At 41.5% G+C, this 20,184-nt stretch overlaps 1 protein-coding gene across 1 annotated transcript; it reads right to left on the bottom strand.

Moving 5' to 3' along the window:
- Positions 1–295: 295 nt before the first annotated feature.
- Positions 296–19,957, bottom strand: PANK3 (pantothenate kinase 3). Its single transcript, XM_048064835.2, has 7 exons — positions 19,528–19,957; positions 16,385–16,737; positions 14,318–14,571; positions 13,501–13,677; positions 11,738–11,861; positions 8,005–8,130; positions 296–6,636 (listed from the first exon to the last, which is right to left on the bottom strand). The coding sequence occupies exons 1-7, from the start codon at positions 19,553–19,555 to the stop codon at positions 6,586–6,588; spliced, it is 1,113 nt and encodes a 370-aa protein (XP_047920792.1). The 5' UTR covers positions 19,556–19,957; the 3' UTR covers positions 296–6,585.
- Positions 19,958–20,184: the final 227 nt, after the last annotated feature.

The following is a 20,184-nucleotide window of genomic DNA, read 5'->3' as shown; positions in this document are numbered from 1 at the left end:
CATGAATCAGTACACATTCCCAAGTTAGCCTGGAAGACAAAGCTAAAATTTAGGACAAAGTGTTTTTAAAAACAAGCTGAATCTAAGAAATATGAAGTGAATTCTTCTTCTGTATTAAAAGAGAAGAGCATGAAAACTATACCAGTCATGCTTCCTTACTGTAAAATGTTAATTAATACTGTGAGGTTATTATATATCAGCAAAACTATTCTATATCAACAACTTATGGTGCTAGAGGAAAAAGACACCACCTCCCAGAAACCTGACCCCAAAGCCTACAAAACCAGGCAATGAACAATCTCAAATTATTTATTAGGAAAAGACAAAGTACTGTTTCAACATTCATACAGAACAAATGCTAATAAAACCAGGAAAATAAACTGTAAAAAGTAGGCCCATCACAGAGGAGTTGGCTTATGACAAAGTAAATGAAATGCAAACTTCATTCATGCAAACAAGCAATAAAGTATTATTTACAGTTTTGATGGGACAAGTTACAGCATCGGCCACATTTAGGCCTCAATGAAATGAGTGAGATAATAAAGGGATCTAATCTGTACATTCAACAACGAGGTTATAAAAAGAAAAATAATTTAAACAATTTACAAGAGCTGTATCAGAGATGGCATAAAGGTATCATTTACAAGAGTTGTATTAACAGGTGACACAAAGGTATTAATCAGGAATTTATGAGTAAAAATTTGTAGCACATTTTTACATCACAACTTCAGTGTCAGAACAGTAAACAAGGAAGTGGAGACATAACATGAGTGCAATGTAATAGAATAAGGCAACTTAACCAAATGGCTCTTAAGAGAACTTCCATCCTACAAGGGTTTACAATTTATTAATTTGCCTGTTCATTTTGCTAAGCATCTAAAACATCTGAAGACAGGAGTTGGTCATTAGCAGGCCTGCACATGACAAGTCAGTAGATGGAAAAATCAAATACTCACTTGTTAAAATTTGCCAAAACTCAGAAACATAGAAAAGTGCAGATGATAAAAAGCCCTCTATAACCTATAATATCAAAACATTGATTTTCATGTTCTAGATGCTGTCATTAAGTACTTCTCAAAATATTTCACTAGTCTTACAATTATCTTCTGTGATGCACAATCTGAAACTAATATACCTCCTCCTAAAGCATGTATTTACAATGTTCTTAAATTGATGCTAGAATTGTGAAATGCTAGCAGTTTATAGCACAGATTAGCAACTGATACATCTTATTCCAGTTTATTTTGTAGACTAATTAACACATTTCCTTTAAAAAGAATTTTAAATGGTATTTTTCCATTTTTTTCAACAGCTTTCCCACATGCTAAAAGGAATGTCTGATTTCTTGAAGTTTTAGCAAAGAACAAATGCTGATCTTGTTCTAGCTGACGCTAACTGCTTTGAGCAGCTACAATGACAAAACAAGCCTAAGGATAACGCTGAAAGCCTGCAATGAGAAGTGATCCGTCTCATAGCGTACAACCGGAATGTCACGGGCCTTACAGAAAGCAGCACAGGAAGCTAAAACCTGTCAATGACTTGCCACACTAACAAACAGTCCACATATGTTAAAAAAAGGAAAAGGGAAACTCAAAATATGGCAAGAAGTTATTCGCAAATAATAGATTTTAAATCTGTCAGAAGGACCAGACTATAAATATTTTATTTACAATTTCTGTTTAGAATGTTTATTCTCAACAAATGATTTAGCACCAGCAGGAATATGCAACGTAGCATTACTGTGTTCCCCAGGCAGAAGGCCTTGAGGCCAAACCTTGCTCCCATTTAAGAGATCTACTCAACTAGCTGAAGTGAGCAGGATTTGGCACTCAGTTATGCAGACCTGGACCGCTCAAACATACCTCTGATAGCACATTAATAATTACAAACATGTTACAGCCTCTTTTTAGATGTTTTCACAAAGCGTGAAAAAATGCTTTTTAAAAAGTTTAATATTTTGCACGTGTCAATTAAACAAAAGTAACAAATGCCTCTTTACAGACTTTTAACTCAAAGAATTAGTAATATTCTATCTCAGATGACAGAATACTGGTAATGTACTTTGGAATACATTAATAAAACTTCAGTAACACAAGTGGACAATTACCCCTCTGTCTGTATGATAAGGCATTTTTTGTCTCCCACAGTCATGTCAGATGATTTAAAATAATTCATCCATTTTACCCACAATGACCTTAACCATACTCCCTCTCACTGTGCATTAAGGGGAAATAGAAAGATCGGTAAAACCAAAACAGTAACTGCACATGCCAAGTACCTTCCTAGCTCTGCACGGTAATCTACAGGTCCTGGTCAAACACTCCCACAGTCTGACCCACAACAGTTTTGTTTGCTTTTTAACCTAAAAGGTCTATTACATACTGCATATCTTTTAAGCCCATGTACTCAAAAAAAAAAAAAAAGGAAAATACCAACAAGGGAAAGAACTAACCTCATGACATGTGGAAAATGAACTCATGATAAAAGAATGACCACATGTAGCTGATCTGAACTGCACTGATCTTGATCTGTTCTCAACTTAAGCAAACTCTTCCCTTGGGATTATACCTGTCCAGTTTCCAGAATGTGAATAGTGAAAGTGATGTTTAAAACATAGTTTGAATGTGAATTTAGGCATTAATGTTAGTTACAGACTGAATGCATAAGACACCATCTAGTCTTTAGGAAGCACAGACTTACTCCAGAAAAAAAAGAGACACTAACTAGTCTCAAATGCTAAAATCTGTTATACTGAAACATTTAGGAATGAGAAGTTATTGTGACTTATCTGAAAGTAGGTATTTCCTGAAGACCTATACTGGATAGAGAAAAAGACTTAATATTTCAGTCTTTAAAGGCAGTATCATCAGCTTGCATATACACTACCAACAACTCATATGCAAGCAGGAATCTCACAGTACTACTGAAGGAATATTTAATCTATTACGAGAAGCCAGAACTTTTGTTCTTAACATGCAGGCTGAGAATAGAGGGGGACAGCAGGATCTCATATTCTTCCTAGGCCAAAACTCCCAGTCTACAAAAGGAAGTATTCTGTGATGTGCTGAGAGAATCACATAGGTGCTTGCTTGCAGAACACTACAAAAAGAGAGGCAAAGATCTTCAAAAGGTAGAGATCTGAACACTGTTTTAAAATCTGGACCAAACTAAGACAAAAATAAATTATACCAATGTTGCTTCTCTCTGAACTGTTATCTTTATTCAAGTTTTGTTAAAAAAAATTCAAGTGTTTAACCTTAACCTCTGCAAGCCTCAGTAAAGAACACTGAAGATGTGTTCACCCCATATTGCTAAATGTTCAAAACATATTATAGAAAAGGTTCTCTTCCTGTTAAAAATGCTGTTCCCTATGTAGAAGTAGAAAGGTGGTAAAGTCTAACAGCTGTTAACAACTTGGGAGAGCTTCATATAAAATGAACTTCTTTGGCCAGAAATAATCTGTGCTCACCTGAATAAGAACTAGTAGGATTTTTAGGGAGATACTGATAGAATAAAACTGTGCGTCATGCTTAAGAAGATTGAGCTGGAGAGAGAGAAAAGTGCAAAGGCATTACCTCCAAAGATAAGGGCTATGGGGATGGGCAGCCCAAAACCTTGTGCTGTTCTCCTGGCGTCTCTAACTAAGCTGGATGGAAAGGATCATCTCCACAGCCAATAAAGTTATCTGATAAGCAACACTGGTCAAGAAGTCTCATGAATCAAGTCCCAGTACCATTAAAATTGGCATTACATGAAAAACTTAAAAGGCACTCACATGGCTGACTGAGCTGAAAGCAATTACACATTCAAAATGAGCTTTATGTTTTACTTTACAGGTACCAGACAACTTTCCTTTAAAGCGGTCCTACTTGAGAAGACAAGAGTAGCCCTGAGAAAACCCCTAATGCCCTCTACTGTAGTACACTCAATCAGTTCACTATAAAGCAGCTTCAACCAGTTAGCTTTGGGGAATAGGAACGGCAAGTGTGAAAATGAAAACAGACATCAGGAAAAAAGCAAGTTACTTCAGTTATGCGTATAAAAGATACAAGCCTGTTCAAATTATTTAGAAGAGAATTTAGATTAGAAGACTAAGGCTAATCCTGCAACTATTTGTGATGGCTAGTATTTCTAGGGGTGATAGAGCCAATCTTTGAAGACTCTAGGAACAAGTTCTAATTTGAGAGAAAATGAGACAAAATGAAAGATCTGGCTTTAAAGCCAGGCTTAAAAACTTCTTTTTTCCTGTAATGAAGTTACAATTGTGCTGATAAAACAAGTGAAAGGAAGCCTTTTTTCTGCAAGCTCAAGGAAAGAAAAATAGAGGTAGGGCATACTTTGATTCTCACAGTAGTTTCTATCTATACAGTACAGCTATTCAAGAATTACTGTATTACTTTATTCTATAACTGTACAATTTACCTTAAAAATGTCTTTTAGGTCATATCAACTTCAAATGGTTTAAATTAACCATGGTCACGGTCATCAGGTAACCATCTCCTATGTGCGCTTCTGGTTAAATACATACGACACCTCCAACTACTGCTTCAAAAGCAGCTCTTTCAGTAACACAATGAGAAATGAAGTAGCAATAAATATGGACTAAAGGAACTGTTTCTAATTAGGCTGTAGTGTCTTAAAATACTTCACTTTGCAAGAAAAACATACAGTTGGTTCACAAAATTTTCAGGAAGCTGTCAAAACATTCAGAAAATGTTTCTTGAAGTTTTATAACCAAATACAGGTTACTTCCTATAGTCAATCTTGAAAGGAACAGCGTACAGTACTTGTAAGACACTATAAAAGCCATATTCACCTATTTTCTGAAGTGCTCTGATTAGCATTACATCAGTTGAACTGCGAGTTCATTTTTTAATGTCTAGACTGAAACATCAAAGCAAGCACAGAAAATTCAGTAGGAGTACTAGGAAAAGCACTGGTAGATGAACTGTATTTGAGATTGGCATTGGGCTCAGTAAAATGGCTACTCTAAGTTACTGCACTCTTAAAGGATCACAAATTTATTTTTTAAAACCGTAAGATGTTAATATGGGGCTTTGAATTTAAATAAAGGAAAAAAATTGCACACAGCTTTCCAACGTACCAGGTGGATGTGTCTGTGAATACAATGCAGCCATGCTGTGGAATCATCAGTTGTAAAGCACATTAAAACCCAACACTAACACGTTCTAGTTTGGTTGTTCTTCGTGCACTTATAGGAAATAACATTAAAATAATTGTCATAAAAATGGGTATTTCTTTAGTCCACAAAGATTCATATAGCTAACGACTGTATAATGTCCTTATAAATTTAAGATCTCATGCCCTGCTTCAGGACTAAACTTATTATAATAATCCCAACTGCAAATTTCTAAAGTAGATAGGAAAAAACGATCAGTTCCCGAGTACGGATTTTATCCCAAGGCCACAGTTTGATAAATGGTTCCATATTGCAAGTGCACTGCATATTGGTCCTTTTAGTACTGCAATACAAACTCTGATGCTGTCCTCAACTTCCAGAAATCAAACTTACAAATCCAAAAGCAAGCTAGCCATCTTCCATTTTCAACATTTAATTAGAGTCTGATTACCTCACATAAAATTAAAGAAATCAGATTTTCAAAAGAGTAGGATGGGACAAAAATTTTCTAAGTCTCCATATAAGTTAGCCAAAGCATCAGAATTTCAGTGTTCCATTTTTAGTTTGTTAGGAAGAGGATTTCTTCAACTCTCACAGGCTTTGTGGTGTCTTCACAAATAATGATTTGTGATGTTAGAAATTGAGGACCCCCCCCCAACCTGAAGGCATTTTTGGAAGTCACATCCTCAAATTAAAAAAGAAAGGTTTTCATTAAATCCTTTTCTAAATCTAACCAAAGAGAGAGGGTCTTCCCAAAATCACAGGTGGATGCTCAAGTAAGCGAAGAGGGCAAGTAGAGATATTCACAAAACCTTCACAACATCAACTGCTTATTCTTCTGCTTTGGCTGATTTTTTGTGTTTTTATTCTTTCCACTGAAAACTAAAGCATTAGTAGTATTTCCACTACACAGGAAAATAAAATAATTACTATTGTTACCATGGAAAACCACTGCCTATGGTTTCCTCATCTTGTTGATAGTACCTTACTGTTTTTACAGTTGCGTGCATGAGGGAAATTGTGTTCGTACTGTAGTATAAACAATAAAAATAATGTTTCATTCATCAGTTATATACAAACCCAATAGGCCTAAAGCCTCAGGAATTAACTTGCAATATTTTAGTGCTGAGCACTTAAAGAACTGGCATTCCTTCTCCCAGAAGCTTGTTTTCAGAGGATGTATTGCATATTAAAAGTTCAATATTGGCTACATGTATTAAAGAACATAAATGATATCCCCAAACATTTTGCTTTTGAATGCCCAGAGGAAAAAAAAAACAAACACCTTCCTTATAATGGCAATATTCAGTAGCTCATCACTTCTTAAATTTAAAAATTTACAGAAGATCTACCATTTTCTTTTCCCATCCCCAGACTTAGTTCCCATTGCCATAAACGAGTGTCATCCAGGTGGAAAACAGTTCAGTGCAGTGACATCTTGCATCTCAACTGAAGTTTGGCAGCCCGAGAAGAGCACCAACAGCTCCAAAGTATCCCTGTTCAAAAGAAATGAGTATTTCAGGTTCAAGTAGGACATGAATTTCTTTGAATCATATATTTCTATAACAACAAAGCATCTGGCAGACCAATGCTACAGAAAGAACATGCACTTAATACATCATCTTTCATATTATTTTTTTAAAGCTTTATGAAACAAAAAACATTATCTTTACTATTGAGCTTAACTTTAGATTCTACCCTAAACCTCCCCATACACTGCAGGACTTCTAAGACACAGCACTGACTTAAAGCACAAATTTCTTGATTTTCTTAAATAGAGGAGCTGCATATTTTGGTTGCCAAGGATCTTCAATATCCACAGCTACATTATTCCCATGGTACAAGTATGAAATTTATTTAACTAACTGCACCTCACATTTGTAAAACAGTTAAAGCAGCATCTCCAAGCTTCAAAACACTTTTTTGGACTATATACTTGGCCAGACACAAAAAACAGTGTTCTCCTGTTGGATTACTTTTCCCCCATAGAAATTAAGATGTTCTTCCTTCCTACTGCTATAAAACATAGAAGCATTTTGAATCTTCACTTGACAAAATGCAAGAATTTTAAACAGATTGAAGAAAAATCTGAAGGGGTAGGACTAACAAGGAACTGTTCTCCTATTATTGCACACACTTGCACGAAGACAGTCTCACAATAAAACTGTAAATGAAAAAAATGCGAGAATTGACCGAAGGGTAAGAGATCTAATACTGGAATATTTGCAGACCAGCAAACTGAGGACAAAGATTGCCAGCCCCTTCCCAAGAAGCCACATGTCTCCCAGCTGCGAGACCTGTCACTATCACTGATTACCTGTATTTTAACCAACACAGGTCAACTCTGTCAGGATTACATACTGACCTAGATGACAGAAGCTACCCTAAGGCAGGCTAGTCACAAAGTATAAAAATCACTTCAAAAAAGTGTAATGAGTATCTGTGGTGGCACAAGACCAGTCCTGATCAAAAACAGTATCAACTTTCAGGCTGTTGCTCAAGGTCAGTATCTCAAAGGCCTGTGCTATAGATCCCACTGCAATCTTTGGAAATCTAACGCTTAGTATTGTTTCCAACCAAAAACCGAGGAAGGGCTGTTGAACCCTAGCATGAAGCTTAACATTTCTTGTACCTCTCCAACAAAATCTATAGCCTGATCTAAGATACTCCAAACACGCTGAAGTACTTCCTTCCCTCCCTGACAGAACTGCCCCCAGAGAACCAGTGCAGCATGAGAAACACCTCTGACTTCCAACACCTATGAGTACTCAGTGTCTGAGGATAACATGCTTAGGACAACTACTCAGGACATGCACTTTTATCAGTGGTAAAACAACACATCACATAAAGGCACCACAGCATACCTCATGTTCTAGGAACAATGCCTTCAGCTGGCCTTTGGACCAGTAATCCAGTGCATACGCAAGAAGCTTCATTGACAAAGTATTCACACGCAAAAAATTGCCAACAAACACAACTCTATTTATTTTCTAAAAGAAAAAAAAAAACAGAAAAACAATAAAGGATTAAGTCTTTTCACTGCTTAACACAGCTTTGACAAATTAAGCTATGAAACACCACCATCTCAAGCAAAAAAATAATTAAAATATAATCCCAATACTTAAAACACCTGTGGAAGAGGAAGAATACTCCAACACTCAGGAACTAAAGCTCTTAAGTTTACAGAGTAGCATTTGCATTTCAAATTAAGTGAGCGTTTTCTATAACTATGCCAAAGAACCAGCCATGCTAAAAGCAAAATTAAATGGAAAACAAAAACTTGTGTTTGGTAGAGAAGACTCAATGCCTTCATAGCCCTGTACAATGCTGCTTGATCCATATGCAACAAGGCAGCACTGTAAAGAAGCCGAAGACAGTGAGAGAGATGTTCGTTTCATCTTCAGACCTCAATATACATCAGTGTAAGATCAGACTAAGACTTAAGTACAGACTGAAACTGAGCTGTGAATTTTAATCAAGTTAAATGCAAGGAATTAAAAACCATCAAATTTTCCCAATTCACTGAAATAAATCCGACATTAAATGGAAGCAACATTGAAAACTGATTTAATGATACAAGAGCAAGAACCAAAGGAGATTAAATTGCGTTAAGGGTGTTAAATGAATGCTTGTACAGATGTTGTTACAAAAACTAGTATGACAGTTCAACCTGTAGTTAAAGGACTAACATACAACCATTTTTTGCCATCCTTATTCATAAGGAAGACAAAACAAACCTCCTGTGAGGGCACCCGAACACAATTTTGCTTATTGCTGGAATTGAAGTAATTAAATCCATCTTAATCTTTATAGATCTATTCAAGATATCAGTTTGTGGATTTGCATTAATCAGTTCTTATGACTTGCAGTTTGGTGATATAGTTGGAATGAAGCCAAAGAAACCTTGGACTAAAGCTTTGTGCAGTTTATGATTTCTGATTTGTACTCATTTACCCCCATCCTTAAATATAAGTTGCATACATCTGGCTCACACTCAGACCATGTGTTTTCAACTTCACTCTTATTTTAGCTCTTTTGTTACCAGATTTTGCCGTAAAGGACAAAAAAAACTTCCAAACCATAATTAACTCAATACCTACAAGATTAACTTTCTTCTTCAAGATGGACATGAAAGAAAAGAAAAGGAAATTGAGGGAGAAGTTACAATACTAAAACCAGAAATATGTATTATTAGCCCAGCTCCTACGTAAAATGGTTACAGCAGCTAACAAGGCCGTTGAGATATAAGACCATCACCTCCACAGATTTAACTAGAGCTTTAAATGAAGTTGCCCTTGGACTTTTCAAAGAAAGCTGTTACTAAACCTCATTTCATACAAAATTTGTCAATACTTAGTGAGGAAATCCCTGGTGCTTAGCCATCCTACCTACATTGTATGCTTACATTCAGTATTCCACAGGACCTTGACCGTCCTCGCCAGTTACACTGAAACTAAATGCATACTGATTTTGTTCAGCGGAGCTGTAAGAAACTGGAGATGGCAGGAAACCATCTCTGTACTAAGATGACAGTAATGAGAGATGACAGTCAAAGTAATCCAAAAATCACAAGTTAGTAAAAATTAAAAACATTTAAGTAGAAGCAACGCTTTCTATGAGCTTTAATCAGAGAATAATTTCAGCTTGAAGCAACCACTGGAGGTCATCAGCTACTACTCACTGCTTAAAGCAGGACTAACTTCAAACTTACTTCAAACTTCCAACCTGCTCAAGGCACATTTTGAAACTCTCCTTGGACTCCAGTCTCTCCAGGTCCGTATTCAACCAATCTCATTGTGGTCATCTTTTTTGCCTTATACCGATCAGATTTTCCTTTGCTGCAAACTCCATCCATTTCTTCCCACCCTCCTACTGTGCTTGGCTGTACCTTGCCCTATCCTTCCCACAACCCTCTCTACATGGTGACAACCATCACAGGCTCTTCTTCAGGCTTGCCCCACATTCCTTAGCATCTGATCATGTGTTAGGTGCTCTAGGGCAAAGCTCTGTTTTAGGAGCCCTCTGTCCAACTCGTTCCTGTTTGTCCAGGCTTCTCTGTTGGTGATGGAGGCGGTGGCTGGGGCAGGACAGGAGGTTATGCCCGACGCATCACCTCCCCAACCTGCTGGCAATGCTCCTGCAAACCCATCTCGGTACAAGGGCAGCCTAGGCAGCTGCAGGGGTACATGGGTGCCTCATGGTCAGGTCAGCTTGCCTGCCAGTACACTTCTCTCTTTGGCTACCTTCTAGCCAGTCTGTACCTCAGCTTTGCTTTTGCTTTGAGGATGTTATCCTGGAAAATTAATGAGCTATTCTGAGCTTTTTTTCCCCATCAGAGCAATCTCCCACGTGATCTTGCTTCTTAACTCCTCCCCCAGAAACAGAATCTTGTCCTACTCAAGTCCATCTAGAGTCTGTATTCTGCTCCTTGCCTTCTTCACTTTCCTCAGTATTTTAAACTCTGCTATTTCTGGGCTGTTACTGACATCCCCAGCTGGTTCTTTTTCACTCATGACTAGCAGGTCCACCACCACACTTGCCTAGTCAGCCTGCCAGGCATGTGTGTCAGAAAATCATTCCCAATACACTGATAAGTAAAGCAGTCCCTCCTGAGAACTAGGACCTGCAACCACCACACATACGGCAGCTAGCTAAAGGACAGTCTGCCTTCTCCTGCCACCAGGGCGGTCTGCAGCAGACTCACACCACCTCCATTGCTAGCCTCCCCCCGATCCTCACTTGTAAGCTTCTGGCCAAATGCTGCTGTCCCCCATCAAGACTTGGTGCACTGAGCCACTCCCGCGCAGTGTGACCTCCCTGCTTCTCCTTCCTGCCCGTTCCTCCTGGAGAGCCCCTACTGCTGCAGCTACCCCATTACAGAAGCTATCTCACCGCGTCTCAGCAATCCCACTGGTATCACTTCAAATCTACACACCTGTTTCCAGATCCTCTCGTATCCCATGCTGCATGTGCTTGTGTATAGAGGGTTGAGGGGCCCGCAATCATCCTCTTTTCATGAGGGCACTGCAAGTCCTTTCAGCATAAGACTCTATGCTTCCCTGGTCCTTCAGTTATCTGCAGGCTTTGGGCTCCACTCCCTGCCAGAGCTAGCTTAAAGCCCTCCTCAGCAGGTTACGTTCCCCACTGGCAAAGATACCCTTACCCCTGTTCATCAGGTGGATCTCAATTCTCCTCTGCAGTCTGTGTTTCCCCAAAACGTCCAGGGTTTTAAGATGCCAAATCCCTGCTGGTGGCACCAGTCGTGCACCCAGGCATTACCTGTAGCACACATTTACCTGTCCCCCCAGCCTCTTACCTAGCTATCAAGGGGGAGAAAATCATGAGTGCTTTCATAGGCCTGCAGTCACCTTTGCTACTTTAAGGTGTATAAGCTTTTCAACTGCTCCTAAATGTCAGTTTAAGTAAGCCTCCAGAGGCAGTCAAGACATTATACACTAATTCTTAGTTCTTTATTACTATGCGAGTTTGTTTCATTTGAGAACACACTAAAAGATTCAAAATTATGCATCATTTTTGCAGTCATGTAATCCAAAACCAAATAATCAAACTATGTAATAAATCTTTAGAAGTTTTTACCTCATTTACTGCACACATCCGGGCAATAGACCCGATGTTATTTGTGATGGTGACCAAGATGGCTCTTGCAAGATCTTCTTTACTAACAGACTCTCTCTTCTCTTTGTAAATCATATTTCCAAAACTAGAACAGGAAAAAAAAATCCAGTAAGTATCAAGTGGCCCACGTGCATTTGAAATAACTTCAGAATGTAGCTTTTATGCTATAACAGAACTTGTCACGTACTTGTTCATAAGGCGCTGCCTTTTCAAGTCCATAGTAAATACAGTTTAATTTATGACCTCACAACTAATAGTACACCATGTGAATTTGTCTATTTACAGGAAAGGGTTGATCCTGTTACAATAAAGACTCCCAACAAAATCTTGTTGTTTAGATTGCTGATTTTCATGAAGAAGCACCTATGACAAAAAGCAGTCTTATTCTTAAGCAAGACTACTTTACAAACCTAGTCACTGTAAATGAAGTCCATGCCTAAGTAACTGGTGGATCGTACAACTCCTCCTGCTTATTTCCTCACTCACAATATTTATCCTATCCTCTCTTCTAAAAGCAGCAGAAGTAAAACAGATGAAGTTAATTATTTTATGATGGGACACAAAGCTCTGAAACAAAATAAACAGCTGACAGAATGCTATTTAGGTTGTATAAACAGAGTTCTAGATTAGAAGGACATGCTCATTACCATCCACAATAAATCATTTCTCATGAATCACAAAAAAAAGAAACAAGACATCCTCCATAGCTACGCATCATTTTTTACAGCTAAGGACTCTGTGCGTCAGATCTAAGACACTTCAGAATAATCAGGATTCTGGCTCTAAGACTCAAAAAGTCACAGAGGTTTCTAAAGGCCTTAAAAACCAAATGAGAACAGAAAGCACCGATACAAAGAGGTAGTTAAGATGAATTGACTAGAAGTGTAAAGTTTGCATATTTTAAAACCTCTCTGTAGAGGCTTGTACTGAGCTGGCTAGAGAGGGAGAAGAAATGAGCTACTGTGAATTAAGACCTCCTTACTACCAAATAAAAGCAAAGACTGAATGAATTGTTGTGCTTACATTAGTTTCATTCCCAAAGTTTTTTATCCTTACATTTAAGGGTAGAGAAGCTGTAATATCATGAGTAATCTTCCCCAGTGGAAATAAAACCAGTAGCTGTGACAAAAACCCTCTGTCAAATACATTAACTCCCATGGTGCAAACTGCTCACGTTCAACAGCCTTCACAAGTGAGACAAATAGTTAAAATAATATGCCAGGTGCCTGTACTGACCACTATATATCAAAAAAGTGCACCATATATTGAAAAAAAGACACAAGGAGATGCTACTACTGAAAGAGCAACAAAAAAATGCCTTCCTCCTCTTCCACTCACCTTTTCCCTGGACAACAGCCGCACTAAAAGATTCTAGGAAGTCAGAAAGTAATTGGCATTAGTTTTTCCTCTGCACTTTGTTCTTGCCACTCCTACGATCAGCTCACGTTCTTCCAACTGACGTAAAGAAAAACACTCAGCTATATATGACATAGCACATCAGGTTTCTTCGGTATCTAGCTAGCAAGGCACACGTGGTTTCATGTGGCTTTAGAACTTTAGGATAACCCAGCACATACACTTCTAGAACAAAACTGTAACACAAAGAATTTCTTTTTGCAAGTTCTAATAGTTTAGGTCTTGTTTTTGAAGCCATACTACCTCAGTCTACCTCAGAGAAAAAAAAAACAGAAGAAAACACGCAGCAACGAAGAATTCTTGCTTACCTGGATGCTACAGCCCATCCTGGCAAGCCAAATCTTTCATAGTCTCCTCCATAAATATCTCGAACCAGCTTGTCAGCATGCGTGCTGTCTCCTTTAGATGCCATTTCCAAAGCTTCTTCAAAACTTTCACATCCCGTCAACAAACTGCATAAACCAAGAAAGGTTCCTCCACCTAGACTAATAAAGAAGAACAGCTCCTTTTAAACACTGTTTCCTCATCAGAGATTCTTACGTCTGACTTAGGAAAGCAAATAAAGCCATCTGAGTAAGACATCAAGATGTCTGCTTTCTTACTCAAGGTTCACGACAATAATCATTGATTAACAACTATTACAAGTAATTTCAAAGAAGCTACCTGTACAATCAGAGATAATAAATAGCTAATAAACTCAACATGTCAACTGGAAGACTTAATCAGAGACTGAAATACCCTGAAATGACACTGTGCCACTGACTCTAATCCTTGATGATTTTCAGCAAAACACACGTGGACATATTTATGCTGACAGAGCAACAGAAGCACAGGTTCACTGGACACATTATCAAAACTTAAGACAAAATCTATAAAACTCACTAGGGAGCACTGCTAGCTTCTACCTATTGATAAATAAAATATTTGCTACGTCTCAATAAAAACAACATGGGGATGGGCTTCAATAAATGCAGCTGTAAATTAAAGGTTAAAAAAAAAAAACCTTTTCCATACTACAGAGAGGGAGAGAATACATGGGCTGAGCCAGGGAGAGAAGAAACACTGCAAAAGCTGAAGGTTCCCCGTTCCATAGGGTAATAACCCCAACGTAGGTTTTCAAGTTACCTTGTTCCAGTTACTCTCTTATAGTTGTCTTTGGAATGGACTGACAAAATACTGACTCCTGAACCAATGTTAACAACCAGCAATGGGTACGGGTCATCCAGGTTAAAAGGCATCTTTTGGCATCTCTCAGGTTCTGAGGCATTTCCAAAATAGTAGCACTCTGCCTGGCCGTTGAAGCTGACAGAGTCTATATACAATAAGCCTTTGACAAGGCAGTCAAGCTCATCCAGTTTGTGCAGCTGGAGATTTCCAATCTGTGTTAAAAAAATAAAACAAAGACAGTGTCCGTGTGTTCTAACACTGCTTAAACATGCTTCAAATTTGTGAGTATATTTATCCTGCCTAACTCCCAGAAGCTATCTCAGATTTCCAATTCAGCAGCTTCAATCCCACTACAGTGCCAGTGAAGAGCTCAGAGCTAAGTTCTGAATACCTCCATTAGCAAATCAGACTGTCTATAAACGCAGGTATCAGTCATATCACAGACAGGCATTATAAATAGCTGCTTTAGGAAGCTCAGAGATATCTTTTGAGATACTCAGACATTAATCCACTGAAAAATCAGTAGCATTTTCATCAAAGAAAAGACAGCAAATACCCTAGAGGCCCCCTCATGTGATGTTGGTCAAGCTCACAAATGTGCACAACCTCAAGGTCTGTGGGTTCCCTCCCACCTCAGAAGGGAAAGAGTTACTTCTACAATAGCAGCAGATGAAAACCTAAGATAAACACCTAAATAGCATCCTATCAGTGCTGCAGTTTATTAGCACCCCAAGGGTTACAAGAAAGCCACAGGTTAGAAATTCTGTAGGACACTAGGCTCCTTACACACCAGGCTCTTCCTTGGTCTTGCACATGACACTTAAGCTGTTGTTTCCTCATAAAGCACCAAGATAATTAAACAGGTTCTGTGGATTTCAGGAAGGCTCTAATCTCCTATTTTACTTAATCCAATTTCACTCTGGACTCTCCAAGGATGATCACACTCTCTCCCTTACCCTGCAGCAGGGCGTTACAACAGTTATAATGAGTCCAATTGAGCAGCTAATCCAAGAAAAAAGCCATAAAGCATCTCTCTGAATCAGACGAGCTCACTTTTAGAGAGCAGCCAGGGTTTAGATCATGAAGCTGCACAAACCAGACTGGGTCACATGCTACTGACCAACCTCATTACCGGATCACAACACTGGCAGTTCCCTCCCCTTCCCCCAGCTCATTTCAGCATCTCTTGCCCTGTTCACAGCTGTTTGCGAAGCACAGAGTGGCCGAGGGTGGAAGGGACCTCTGAAGATCATCTAGTCCAACCCCCCTGCTGGGCAGGGGAGGTGAAACTTCACTGCTGAGCAGACCAGGGAACCGGTCCAACACAAAACGTTTTTGTGGGGTTTTAGATAATGAAGCTGTACAGATTGTTACCCTATCCCATAAACAGTTGTTGTACCAGCTCAACACAAGACTGGCACACGAATGGAAACAGGAGCAGATTTTTTGTGCTATTGCTACTCTTGTCTCTAGAAGCAGATCTGCAGCCACTTTGAAGCTAGACCATGCGCGCACTGGATACAGTGACGAGATTCTCAGCTATTAACCTTCTGGCAGAAACTGCACCTAAACAAATGATCCATTTTGAACACCAAGGGAAGAGTCAAAACACCTCACGGAAGTCCCAAACCCCTCTGCTGTTGAGAAAGACTGCCTTAGAGATACTCGTTCTGTCACACATCTAGAAACAATTGGACCAAATCCAACAAAAACCACCCACAAACACTGAACACCTGTCATCAAGGACTGCAAAAGAAAGAAAATCCAAAGCAAGTCAAGCCCCTCAGCACCTTAAGTACATTCTCCCACTGGGGAAAAGACAGATTAGAAGACAGTTATTCTCCATAACGCCATCCCCCATCTTTACATCAGAAAGCATGTTTCTAGATTATCACGCTTATGACTGCAAAAGAAGTTAATAGCTAAGAACCTTTGAGCATTCTGCAATTTTTCTAAATACTGCTCGTTTCAACCTGTCAACAGCAATGCTTCAAGCATCAGCACGAGGAAAGGTGGGCCACCTACTGTGCGAAAGTCTTCTTCAAACTTATAAGCGCCACCTCCCGTGGCGCAGAGCACCGTGTGTAGTGTTGAAAAGTTTTTATTTCTTCCCATTTGGATAAAAGTAGGCAAATCATGAGTTGGAAATCTAATAAAGTGCAAGTTTCCTCTGCGACCAAAAATGGTTAAGTCTTTCAGCTCAAGGTGGACATCTCGAATGCCAGTGGATCCATAGGCTACGTTGGATGTCAGATATTTGCGGATGCTCTTCAAGCTTTCAACTTCCTCCTGCTCCTCCTCCGCAGTGATATCGATAGGTTCAAAATACGCGAGTTTCACCAAAGTTCCCCCAATGTCCATGCCAAACCATGGGAAAGCTGTGGAGATAAGAAGTGCTTGATTAGCTTTGTGAAACAGCAAAAGCAATACACCTAAACTTAAGACTAAACCAATGCTATACCTTTCAGAAGGTAGACATTGAATGAAAATCCTCCCAAGAACAAAGAATGAGCACTCGTTTCTATTAAATTGTCTGAAACACACCTCTGACAAAAGGTAAAAATGGAACAACGAGCAACTATTTACACCTTGAAATGCTGTCACATGCTCAGAAAACTCAGCTAAACCCCTCCCAAGCTACACTCTATCTTTCTATAAGAAATTCAACCACCTTTTTTTTTTTTTTTTTTGAGACCAAAGCATTAAGGTAAGCTTCCTTCCTCAAGTTATAGTTCTGACATAGTTTAGCAAAAGACTGCAGTGCACACCGGTGAAAAAACAAGTTGCACGTTGTAGCTGACAATGGCAGCAGGACGAGTAGTCATCCTCCAACAATTATTTTGTCTTGCTCATGCAACACATTAATTTGTTTGATAGGAAAGCATTAACTTATTCACATGTATTTTAAAAATTGACACAGGAAGTCCAATTTAAGAAAATGAAGAGAACTGTTCATATACCCCACTGCAGTTACAAATGGCTTATAATTTAGAAATTACTATTGATTATATAAATAATGCAAAAAGCAATATTAAGAAGTGCAAGCAAGACAGAGTTACTGAATCTAAGTTCCACTCCCCTTTTGTACATCTCAGGTAGGAAGGGGGAATTTCTGTAAGACAAAAATACCAGCATTCTGCCTGCATCACTTTCGTGGGATGACTCCCCTCGTCTTCTCTCTAGACAGACCTTACGCAATGGCAGCTCCACAAGACACTTTGCTCACATTTGTCATCTCCACCCCCAAATAACCTTTGGAAGTTTCTCTTACATGCCCCGGCCATTCTTCCCCATAAGGATTTTCCTGGAAGAGCAAGCACGCAACTGTTTGTTGGAAAGGACCTCTAGAGGTCATCTCGTCCAGCCTCTGCTTCGTGCTAGCAGGAATGCTGCCTGTGCTAGGCGAAGTGAACTACAGCTCTGGCTAGCCAAGATCTGACAGCCTCCGCAGGTCTTCAAGGATGGAGCTCTCATAACCTCTCCTGCCTCCCCTGTTACACCAACTACTTGGTGTAAGTTCTTCCTAATCTGAATTTGTTACCTCCGTTAAAATGCCTGTCACTTCCCATCACATCCAAAGGAAATTTAAACGGCCCTTCCAGGGGAGGATCACACCACTACGCCCAGGCACCGGACCCGCATCAGAAACCGTAAATTCAGCAGATGCATCCAGCCTCACCCTCACCTATCTTATGACAGAGACGGCACTCAGTCATTGTGGCCACGCTTGCTTTCTTGACGCTAAACGTCACGGATAAAAGTGGTGGCAGGCTAATCTTCTCAACTCAACTTTGTAGGCTCTTATCAACAGGCTAATGGCCTCTTCTTGTACAATGGTTAACCACTTTCCCCCCCTGAAATTTGGCTCCAGCACTGATGATTAAATACTCACTTCCTCTGAGAACTTTGCACTGACTCAACAACAATTCTCCTGAAAAGTGTCTCTGTCTTATAACGCCTAGCTACAAACCATTCGGCTAAAAGTGGTATGAGGAGCCCAGCCCAGTTTTACGGTCCATTTGGGCATATAAGCCGAATTCACTGCAGTATCTGTCATTTGGAGGCACAAAACCCCCAATTACCAATGGACCTTTCCAATCTCTTCCAAAGCCCTTGTGGACCCGCTCCTTTCCAAACATCCAGCTGTTCTGCCACTTCAGTCAGCGTGACTGATCAGGAGCAAAAATCTGCAGAATAAGTCTAACGTCCACTGCCTAATAAATTAATTGCTATTTTAAAAAACCACCAGCTTTAAAATATGCAACATTAAGATGACAAGATGAAATAAACAACCGCTTTGACACTGTATTCTTTCCCGCACTGCTCTTCGGCCCAGTTGTTTCCAATTTCCATCACACAACACCAACATCAAAGTTCACTTTCAAGAGCCAGAAGCTTGCAACTACAAACCCGCTACTAATTTTAAGCGATTAAAATTTCTTGTTGACATTGGGCATTGTTGTTTGAACAGGAGGCTTGCATCCACTACTAGAGAAAACAACCGAGGCCCAGCAGACATCCCTAAAATTAGCAGTTTTTGCATTAGAAGCAACCTCCGACTGCTTTAAATTACCAAACCACTATAAAATCTTACGGACAGTTCCTGCTTCAAAAGGCACGATACTGCTCATTAATATTCATTAAATATTATACCAGGAGGAAAAAAGAAAATCCATCTGAGCTGTACTTATTGTAAACACGACTACAGTCAGCTCAGCGATTTCCACACGCTGGCATTAATAAGAGGCGATGGCTAATTACGTGCTACAAGACGGGTAATTACTTTCCTTGACATAACACGCGAAATGAAGTATTTACACAATCAGAGTGAGTTCCGTGTTTCGGGGTATCCGCAGAGCTACACCAACACCCGGTGCGCGGTGCCCAGCCCGCAGAGCCACACGGCCGCTCGCGGCGTCAAACACCCGGCCCGCGGCCCCTGCCTCGGCCGAGGCCCCGCACGCAGGCCCCGCGGGCCGCTTTCTCTGCCCCTGCCCCGGATAACGGCGCTGCACCGCCTCGGGGCCAGGCGCGCAGCCCGAGCCCTCCTCCCAATCCCGAGGGCAGCCTCTGGCGGCTCGGAGCGGCCCCCGGGCCCCGGCCCGGCACCCAGCGGCCCTACAGACCACCCCCAGCCCCCCGCCCGGGCCGGGCCGGGCAACCCTTACACGGCTTCTTGGCGTCCTTGATCTTCATGGCGCGGCGGCGGCGGCCGGCTGCGCTGCGGACCGGGGCGGGCGGCGCTGGGGGCGGCGGGGCCCGGCCCCTCGGCCGATGGGGCGGGAAGGAGGGCGGCAGGCAGGCAGGGAGGCGGCGGCCGGCCCTCGCTCGCCTGATCCGGGGGCGGCCGCTGGCTCAGGGGCGGCCGGGCCGGGCCCCGCGCAGCCGCTCGCCCGGCGGCGCCATCAGCTGGGCGGCCGCTCACGGCCGGCGGCAGCGCACCAGCGGCGGGAAGCCCGGCACTGGGCGCGGCGGCGGCCGCTCGGGGCGGAGGCGCTCGGGGGCTGCCCCCTGAGGCGGCCCCGGCCGAGGCGGAGGCGGCGGCGCGGCGCGGGGCGCCTCGGGCACAAGATGGCGGCGGGCGCCGGGGAGCCGCGGCCGCGCCACACAATGGGGCCCGGGCAGCGCGCGGCCCCGCCCCGCCCCGCGCTGCGCGCCGGGAGCCGCAGTCCGCGGGGAGCCGCGCTCCGCCTACAGCTCCCGGCAGCCCCCGCGGCAGCCCCGCCCCGCCCCGTCACCCCACGGCCCCGCCGCCAATCGGGAGGCGCCACCGCCGCGCGGGGGGGCGGGGCGCGAGTCGCCCGAGGGAAGGCGCCGCCGGCGGG

The sequence above is a fragment of the Anser cygnoides genome, chromosome 14, assembly GCF_040182565.1.
Source record: "Anser cygnoides isolate HZ-2024a breed goose chromosome 14, Taihu_goose_T2T_genome, whole genome shotgun sequence".
Classification (NCBI taxonomy): domain Eukaryota; kingdom Metazoa; phylum Chordata; class Aves; order Anseriformes; family Anatidae; genus Anser; species Anser cygnoides.
Note: the sequence above shows the minus strand (reverse complement) of the source record. Positions and strands in the feature narration are given on the sequence as shown.

Bases quoted from the DNA above. Each gene is read 5' to 3' on its own strand.
- PANK3 (XM_048064835.2), bottom strand. From the start codon at position 19,555: ATGAAGATCAAGGACGCCAAGAAGCCGT. The intron at 13,678-14,317 runs GTAACTTGAAAA...CTTCTTTATTAG, and splicing joins AAGAGAGTAACTGGAACAAG to TCTAGGTGGAGGAACCTTTC. The intron at 8,131-11,737 runs GTAAAAACTTCT...TTTTTCTTTTAG, and splicing joins GGATGTGTGCAGTAAATGAG to AAAATAAATAGAGTTGTGTT.